The 9,767-nt window shown below is 43.0% G+C and overlaps 2 protein-coding genes across 4 annotated transcripts in view; both read left to right on the top strand.

Moving 5' to 3' along the window:
- BEND5 (BEN domain containing 5) overlaps positions 1–147 on the top strand; it is a 48,293-nt gene extending 48,146 nt beyond the window's left edge. For all 3 annotated transcript variants that reach the window (XM_063106134.1, XM_063106133.1, XM_063106135.1), the window contains one exon: positions 1–147. This exon is cut by the window's left edge and continues 30 nt beyond it. In XM_063106134.1, coding sequence (XP_062962204.1) covers positions 1–128 — 128 coding nt within the window. In that variant the 3' untranslated portion in view covers positions 129–147.
- Positions 1–9,767, top strand: part of AGBL4 (AGBL carboxypeptidase 4) — a 1,343,713-nt gene that overhangs the window by 1,135,012 nt on the left and 198,934 nt on the right. The window lies entirely within an intron of this gene.

Genomic DNA, 9,767 nt, shown 5'->3' with positions numbered 1-9,767 from the left:
CTGTGGATGAAACTGAAATTGCACAGAGACTCTCCAAAGTCAACAAGTACATCTGTGAAAAAATCATGGATATCAATAAATCCTGTAAAAATGAAGAAAGAAGGGAAGCAAAATACAATTTGCAATAAACTTTGGATTTTTCATAAAGCCTTTGTGTTTTTCTCGTGTGGCGTGTGACTTGCGGGTGATGGTGCCGTCCAAATCAGACCCCACCGTGCGTGGCGTGTGTGAGCAGGGAGCCAGTAGGGTTCTGGGGTCAGCGGCCTGCTCTGAACTCAGACTCCTACTCCAAAGAAGGCAGATGGATTTGCTGAGACTGAGGCAGCACCTGTTGCTGGTGTCGTTGTGGGGATGGGGAAAGCACTCTTTTCAGAGGGGGACAGAGTGTCTCTGCACTGTCTGTCGCTTGACCAGGATTGGAACCAATATTTTTACCACGCAAGGACTTCTATCTCTGTTCCTCTATTTTGTTCTGCAATAAAGCTTCATTAATTCTTTGATGTAGACAATCATTATCCTCATTTGTTTAGAATATTACGTGTACAGTGAAAGCGAGCCATGTGTCGTGCTGCCTGGAATGTCCTTTCTTTCAGGGGAGGAACATTCAAGCTGAAGGAGAGGTAGGGGATGTGGCTGCTGTCTGCGGGTCTGAAGGGCTGTCTCCAAAGCTGATTACTTTCTCTGACTTCAAAGTCCATATCTTAAACCAGTCGCGTTTCACACTCAAAATAATCTGAGATTTAGCTTTTGTGATAATTTGAATCAATCTTTGAAAAGGGGTGTAGAGGGGTGATAACGTTAGATGTGGTTCAGGAAGTAGGGGCAATGTCACCTGGTGTCAGTTTGTTCATCCTGTCTTGTATCTCAAACCATCTTTCAAGTTACATGATTTATCTCATGCCTTATTCAGTTACTGAGTTTCTGAAGTGCCCGACACACCTTCTGCACACGTTTGAGCTTCCTGCTGACATGCACTTTCCTTTCCGTAGCGCCTGTGAAGTAAGATGGTGTGTTGGGAAGGACCAGGGCTTTGGGCCGATGCTTCTTGGTTCCAAGGCCGGCTCCCTGCTTGTTTGTGGCTTAATCAAACCTCTCTGAGTTTCCGTTTTCTATTCCTTAAAAGAGATAATACCTAACTTGCAGAGTTGCTGTAAGGATTAGAGATAACATATATGTAAAGTGCTCAGTAAACGTCGGCAGTTGTTATTCCCTTCATTTTTGATTATCAGCTTTTAGCCATTCACTGGAAAACTTTGGTCTGTGGTTTCTCTAATGCTTTATTTATTAATTGGTGGTCTGTAAGCAAAAGCTGAGGGTCACCGGGGTAAGTAGCGGAGGTGGCTGCCACTTTGAGAACTTTTGTAAACAAAATAAACCTAGGTAACGTGAAAATATGCTTGCTAGATGTGAATTTCCCTTTATGGTATTTTCCTCATTCTCCACAAGCTAGCAGTGTGATCTTGAACCAATTCCTTAACTTTCAGAATCCTTATCAGCATAGTGAGGAAAATAATGCCTACCTCACAGGCTATGTGGATAAGTAAATGATAATAATAACAGATACTTAACATGTGCCAGGACTTTTCTAAGTGAGTGACATAGGTTAACTCATTTCATGAGGTAAGTAAAGTTCCTGACACTTAGTAGATGTTCAATAAATTCTCATGGTTGAAGTATGTCCATTTGAATGTCATGGGGCAACTGGGGCGTGAGTAGTGCGGAATGCATGAGAGACTAGAAAAAAGTGTGAGTCGTTGTTGAGCTCATCTGCTTTCCTCCCTCAGCATGGTGAAGATACGAATACCCAGATACAAATACAAATACAAAAATGCATTTCCCTTTGAAGACTAATACAACATGATACCCGCTTTATAGATGCTTTTAGTTGTTAGTGGCGGAAAATGGCTGTGAAAATATCTAATAAAAATGCTATGACATATGTGACGTATGTGTAATGTATGATGCTTCTGTTAGAGACAGAAAAGGGCTGTGAAAGGTCGTAGAATGTGGGTTCAAATCCTGGCTTTACCATTTCCAGGCAGGTTGCTTGACCTCTCTGGGCCTCATTTCTTCTAAGGTGGAGATAATGATCCCTAACTCAGGGTTGTTGTGGAGAGTAATCCTTATAATATCTGGGAAAAGGGCTCTGTAAGTAATGAAGATCCATGCAGACGTTAGCATATAAGGCAAAATGAAATCAGAAGTGGATGCAGAAAGGAAGCGTGCTATTAAGAGCCAATTCTGTGGGGAATTGGGAGGTTTCTAGGACGACTGACATGATTTTGAGCCCCTGTTGTGTACCTGGTGTCCCGTTGCGACATGAGGGCAAGGACATCATTCTATTACCCATGCATATGAGGAAATGGGCTCAGAAAAGTTTAAATGATTTCTTTCCCAAGGTCCCAGAGCTGTCAGCCAAGGAGCTGGATCAGAATCCAGGTCTGTGCCAAACTTGTCCTTTACCTCTTCCTGAAAGATGAGGGGAAAATTATGATCTGAGCTGAGAATCTAGACATGTGTGTTTAGGGGAGATCCAACCTAAGTAATTAGTAAATGGAAATTGGTCTTATTAATTCAGGCCATTTGGAGAGACTGGGAATAATAGTACTGTTTATAAGCATTCATAGTTTTATTACATGCAAATACATAAACAAAACTCAAATTCATTTTGTGTAGTACAGTCTTTCCCAAACTTACCCAATCTTAAGAATTTGCTGAGTTACCTAAAATATAGATTCCTGGGCTTTGGCTTGGGGAGCCTGATTCAGTAGGTCTGGATTAAGGCTGGGAACGTGTATAAAACAAGGGCTACTTTTGAAAAATACCAGTTTAGTAGAAGCCATTAGAAGACCTGTTTTAATGAAAGAATGAGTACTTCCTAAGTAAAAATACAAACAAGCAAACAAAAAACTGGTAGTCCTTCTAAAGTGCTGGGAGATATTGCAATTGAGAACAAATTTCTTCTTGAATAACTGAGGATCTGTCCTAAAATCTCACTTAGATTTCCTCTCATGAGTCATGTTCACCCAATATTCAGTTGGATACAATGCAGAAGGTGACTTTCTGTCTAGGCGCCAATGATTTTTCCCTTACTTTTACACTTAGATTCTTTTTGATTCCTGGGACAGGCCAGTGAGTCATGTAAGACAGGATGGCAATACTGAATTGGCAGAACCTCAGTTTATGAGGTTTAGGTGCCGTCTTCACAAGCCCTGGCAACAAATTCTCTGTTACCAGATGAAACAGAAAGATGGGGCTTGTTTTTATTTTCTAGCTGCGGAAAGTGTGTTGGTGACTGTTAGGTGCCTGTGTGTTTTTCATATGCACTTCTAAATTATGATTCATTCTTGTAATTATAAAGAAATGAAAACTACTTTATAGAATGTTTTGGAAAAGTAGGGAAAACCTTCCAAACGGCACTGCTTTCACATTGCAATGTATCTCATCTGGTCTTTTTTCAAGGGTGTGAATATGTATTATACATACCTATGATATTAGCATATGATCAGGGTTGTATCCTTCTCTTTTTATTTAACATGTTTCCCTGTTGCTCCATGAAATTCAAAACCATCAGTTCTAACATCCACAAAGCTACATAAAGCTACAGTTGAGTAAGCCATCTGGTTAGCTGTGCAGGCCCTTCCAGTGAGGCTAACCCACGGGTCTGCCAGTGCACGGAGGGCCTCGCTGCTCACTTCCATCCAGCGCAGTGGTAGAGTGAGCCTGAGCTAGGTGGACGCATTCAAATGCAGTTCCCAATTCTAGCACTTACCACCCCACTTGAGGCAAGTTACCTCATCTTAACACCAGCTTCTTCACCCGCAAAATGGAGGAAATAATGTTTAGCTGTGGGGTTGTTAGGAGGACTGAGAATGTAATTAAAGTTCCCCAGCCAGAGTGGCTAAATGGCCGTCAGTGTTAATGTTGGGATTCGTCTTCTCTCCTCTCCCCACACCTGTTCATTCCTCACCTGAATGTACTCCTATCCTGCCCTATCCTATGCCCTATCCTATGCTGACATCTCACACAGTGACCTTGGCTTTCACACTTTGACTCTGGATGTCTTGTGCTTAACCCACAGTTCTTGGTACTCGGGGGCCTCCCCCGTGCATGCTGACTAGGCTCAATTCCCCAGCTCCCCTCACCAACTTCAGCCCCCACCCCCTGCCACCCAGCCGGCTATTTGCCCTTCCTTGCATTTTTAGATTGTTTATAAATAACTCAGATGAAGATTTTTATGTTGCACAGTGTTTTCCATTTATATTTTCCATTGTTCTCTTAGGGTGGTCTCACCTGTGTCAAAAGGATGACATTTCTATCACTCTTAATACATTTAATGGATGTGACAACTTTTTAAATTATTTTGCCAACTTAGTAGGTGACAAATAGTACTTCATATTTTCTTTGACTACCACTGAGACCGCACATCTCTCCAGAGTTTGGTGTCTTCTTAGCAGGAAAGTAAAACTTTAAAACTTGTAAGCATTTTCAGCAGAATCCATTTCAATTTCTGTGTTTAGTTTTCTCATGGACAAATGTGTTTACCTTTGGCATATAATTTTTGCTTTTATATCTGCAAATGGACATGTCAACAGGTATTTTCATCATTTCTCTTTAAAGGATTGATCAGTTTCTGCCAGGCAGCACGTTGGCTCATGGAACCTAAGGTTCAAAGTGAACTTCGAGGTTCTCTGTCTAGATCTCATCCCCACTGGAAGCCGATGCCTTTCCAGACCATGGTTGAATAGCTCCAGGCCTGAGGAACTCATCGCCCTACCCAAGAGTCCAGCCAGGTGCTGTAATCACTAAAATGTTCTTCTGTTGAGCTAAGAATCTACGTCCCTGAAACTTCTAAAGTCATTCAGATTTTCTCCTCTGAAGCCAGGCAGAACGCTTCTACTCATAGCCCTTTGTAGAGTTGAAAGGGCTATCATTTCTCTTCACCAACTAATAAATAGCTCAAATTCTGTTCTACCCTTTCTCATGTGGGGGAGACTGCTTGGGAGAGAGTAAGGACCCTAGATTTACATGGCCCTGTGTTCAAATCCTGGTTCTGCCACTTACTAGTATGGACTATATTAGTCCGTTTCCTGTTGCTATAACATTGGGGATCAGATTTCCACATGAGTTCTGGGAGGACAGTACATCCAGTAGCAATACCTACCTCACAGGATTGCATCAAGGGTTATGTAAGATAATCCCGGCCATTCAGTATCTCTAATCCTAAGAACTTTTACCATCCTGGGTGCTTTTTTTTTTTTTTTTTTTTTTTTTTTGTCTTTTTCGTGACCGGCACTCAGCCAGTGAGTGCACTGGCCATTCCTATATAGGATCCGAACCCGCGGCGGGAGCGTCGCTGTGCTCCCAGCGCCACACTCTCCCGAGTGCGCCACCGGCTCGGCCCCCTGGGCGCTTTTTGATGGATGTGCCTCTAAAGATGGGGCTCAGGACTGGGCACTGTGCTCTAGGACAAGTCTGATCAGCAGGATGTCACTTCTTACTCTTGGACTTTGAATTAGCATTTTTAGCAATGTAGTTGTCTCATATTGAGCTGATAAAGTTCAATAAGGTAAGATTCAGTGTGTGGTGTGGGGAGTGTCACCAGACACTCCCCTGTTCCCTCTTTTTGGCTAACACAATACTTGTCCCTTTAGTTGACTTTGTTGTAAGAAAAAGAGCATCGATTTTGGAGCCAGAGAAACTCACTGAATTCAAATCCTGATTTCACTATTTGTTACATTAGAGGAAATTGGGCAAGTTCCTTAAAGTCTCCTAGCCCCAGTTACCTTGTCCATTACGCAGTTTTCATGGTAATTATACTGGCCTGCCACTGTGACAGACCCATGATCACCACTCGACCTCAGTTCCTGCCTTTAGTAAATGTGAAGTCTTTTTGTTCTTTTTCGTTTTCCCCTTTTTTATCCTAACAGCACTTTAGTCCTACTCTTCCCCCAATTGTGTGAATTTTTCAAATTATTTCTTAGATGAAATACAGGACTTTGCAATCATCCTGTTCCATTCCATCTGATTGGTTTCAGCCCCACATTCCAGTTGGTTGAGATCTTCTTTTCCATTGTGTTTAAAATACAAAAGAAAACTTGAAGAAAGCCAAAGCTTAAAAAGAAAACCCAGCCATAATCCCAAGAGCCAAGCCCAACTGCACATTCGCTCCTGAGAGTCCCTCTGTCCACAGACAGCACCTCTTTGTCCATGGCAGCCAGTGTCAGCCAGCCCCTTGTGCCATGTCTGCACCCTGCCTCATTCCTTTAGCATCATATGGCAAACATTTCCCTTTCTGCTGACTGATTTTCATAGCTATCACTTTAATACCCTTCCTAGCATTGGGCCATGACTAACTTCTTATCTCTTCGTTGTATGTTTTGTTTCTAGTTTCTTGGTATTAGGGGTAATTTTGCTATGTGTATTTATGATTGTCCTCCTTACATTTGTTTGTTTCTTAAATTCCCACAAGTGAGCTAGTGGGGTTAAAGGGCAAGACCATTTTTATAGTTCTTTCTATGTGTTGTTATATTGATTTCCAAAAGGTTTAGTCATATCTCACCCAGTATAGACATGCATGTGCCATTTCTCCACAACTTCACCAGTATTTGGAATTTTTAAGTAAAGTTTGGTGAATTCGCTTTCTGTACAGATGTGCTTTTCCAATTTCTACCTATGTGAATTGTCTGTGCAGACATTTGGGTATTTGAGGAGTCCTTTTGGAATTTTTTTCTATAACACATCCTTCCTCCAAGTTTTATAGTAGTGTCTATAATATGACCCTATGTATCTTAACCAAATTATCAATAATAATGTTTAGTTTAGAAAAGAAAAGAGCCATGTGATCCCCCACTAGAGACCCCTCTTTTACTCAGTAATTCACATTTTCTGACCTGGGTTATTCTAGTAGCTAGGACTCCTCCACCTAGCTGTGATCATGGGCTTTGAGATGGGACATTTGAGCTGACACCTGAAGGATGTGAATGGCTATGAGATCGTTTGTTTTTCTGTCCATCCCTCCAACCATTCATCTTAAACATTCTGAATATCTAGCCTGTGCCCAGCACTCTGCTAGAGAATCATGCCTTCCATGTGGCTCCAAACCCTGTGTCCTTTCCACCACAGCAGAATGTGCTCTTTCAGCCACATCTGATCTAGTACTCGAGGATTTGGGCAGTTTACAGTTTCCGTTTCATAAGCCAATGGGGGAGAAAGATTCAGTATCCTAGCCTCACCACCATCTATATCCAGAAGTTCCCCCATGAGTCATTATGGAATTCATTCAGTCATTCAACAAACATGTATTGAGTGCTGATCTAAGTGCCTGAGACGTATCAGTAAAGAAAAACAAAGATCCTCCCTCATGGAGCTTAAAATCTAGTAAGGGCAGGATGGAATGGGGAAGGAAGATAAACAGTAAACATAATGAGAAAATATAGAAGAAGGTGATGATTGTCATGAAAACAAGGAAAAAGTAGAGCAAGGTAAGGCAGATTGAGAGTGTGTGGTAGGGGGCAGGACATATTATTAGTGGGGTGCCCAGGGTAGGCTTCATTGAGAAGATGAGATCTGGGCAAAGACCACAAGGAGATGAGGGCGTCAGTGTGGGGCAGGAGCCCTGCTCAAGACCCATCCACAGGAACTGGCAGTAAGCAAGGAGCATGGGAAGTATGAGACATTAAGAACACCCGATTGACCCGGCGCCTAGGTTTTACTCCAAGATTGGTGGGGGGGGAACATGGAGGAAGTGAAGAGGAAAGAAGAGTTAATTTTGACTGGCACTTTAAAACATTTTATGTAACAACAAACAAGGATAGATTATAGCATAGAAGAAGCAATTTCAGGAAGAAAGTGAAACAGGAGACAATAAAAATTCAGCACTCACAGGCGGTGTGTGACTGCTCCCCCCAGTCCCTGCAGAAGCCCTAAGGGTCCTTTGGGTAAAAGTCTGCTGAGTCCTGGCTGTGGACAGGTTGGGGGCTCTGACTCAGGTTGTCCCACGTTTGAATCCAGGCTCCATCTCTTTCTCCCTGAGCCTCCATTCCCTTATCAGAAAAATGAGCACAGCAGTTCTCTCCCTGCTGTATCGTTGGGAGGACAAAACGAAAAAGCTCCAGGCACAAACACTGGCCCTGGGGAGGTGCTCTGCAACTGGCACCCCACCTCCATGCCACCAGACAGCCTTGCTTTCATATAATGAGGGATTATCTACCCTATAGAGTAGTAGTGTTCACTCTGTCTCTTCCAACTGAACTGCTGACCTGTATCATAACCCAGGGGGTTCTGAAAAGAGAAAAAGGGATGCTGCCAACATGGGAGGCCTGGGTCCAGCCGACCAGTGTTCAGTAAATGCTCACTGAACTAATGAATGAATGAATGGCTACATTATTACCATGTTGACTAATCATATAAAGGACTTTCACACATATTATCTCATGTGATTCCTCATAGCAATTCTATTACGTGTCTTCATTTTGAAGATAATGAAACTGAGGATGGTGAGAGGAATAATGTGAATTTCCTGAGTCACATAGTTATTCAGTGAAACTTAAAGCCAAGTCTCCTGAGACAAAATCCAGCACTCTTTTCTTTATACCAGTGGTTCTAAAACTTTAGCCTGGGTCAGAATTACCTGGAGGGCTTATTAAAACACAAGAGGCAGGCCCCACTGCAGGATTTTTACTTCAGTAGGTCTAGTGTGAGGCGCACGAATTTGCATTTCCAGCAAGTTCCCAGGTGATGCTGAGGCTGCTGGTCCAGGGACCACACTTTGAGAACCTTTCTTCTAAACCATGCTGCTTCTCCATATTGTAATCATGAGAAGTGGCATATAATTACATCTTGTTGATTTCAAACTAACGGGCCATGACTAGCAGAAGCTGTGGGTAGAAGGGCAGAAAGTAGGACAGGGTGCCTGAGCTTGGAAGTCAGCTCTGCCACCTAATTCTGGGTCACTTCGAAGATGAGTCCCACCACTTTGGCATTCACTTTCCCATGTGTGAAATGGGATGGCCATGCTGGCTCTGCCTGCCACCCAGGACCGGCAGTAGATTGGATGAGATCACAGAAGAGGGCCTAATTCAACTAAATTCTGGGATCCCAGGAATCAACAGGGTGAGGCATTCTCGTTTCAGTTACATTATGTGCTCCTTTCTAGGTGTCCAGAACACGATGGAGAAGAAAGAAGGACCTGGACCCCCACTTCCTTCCTCTGCCTAACCCCTACTCACCCCAAACAAACAATAACCAGGATTGTCCACAAGTGCCTACATTGAGTTGTCAATTTTCTTTCTCTCTTCCTTTTATCTGAATAATTTCTCTCCCTGTTCCTCTTATGTGAATTACCTGCATAATTAACAAATTGTATGATAATTACATTCACCATCCACTTTAACATCAGTTTCTGTTTTGTTCACTGCTGTATTCCCAGCACCTGGAATATATTATACACTCATTAAAGAATGACTAAATGAATAAATGACAAAAGGAAAAGGCCCATTAGGAGGCTGTGGCCCCAATCTAGGCCTGGGTTAGAGCAAAGGACCCCAAATTTGGAGGGAGAGGATTGAAGCAAAGATAAACCCTGGGGACACTGCAGCTCAGTCCCAGTGCTAGGAAGACGGCTCTCTCCCAGTGAGCTCAGCCAGCCCAGCCCTTGGCCCCTGTCTAGGGACAGGACATGGGAGTTCCTGATCAGGCCAGTGGTGTCATGGGAGAAGGGAAGTGATCAATGTTCAGGATCTGGGTGACCCTCGCACAGATTGTTC

This window comes from Cynocephalus volans, chromosome 8, assembly GCF_027409185.1.
Source record: "Cynocephalus volans isolate mCynVol1 chromosome 8, mCynVol1.pri, whole genome shotgun sequence".
Taxonomy (NCBI): domain Eukaryota; kingdom Metazoa; phylum Chordata; class Mammalia; order Dermoptera; family Cynocephalidae; genus Cynocephalus; species Cynocephalus volans.
This window is presented reverse-complemented; position numbering and strand designations above follow the sequence as displayed.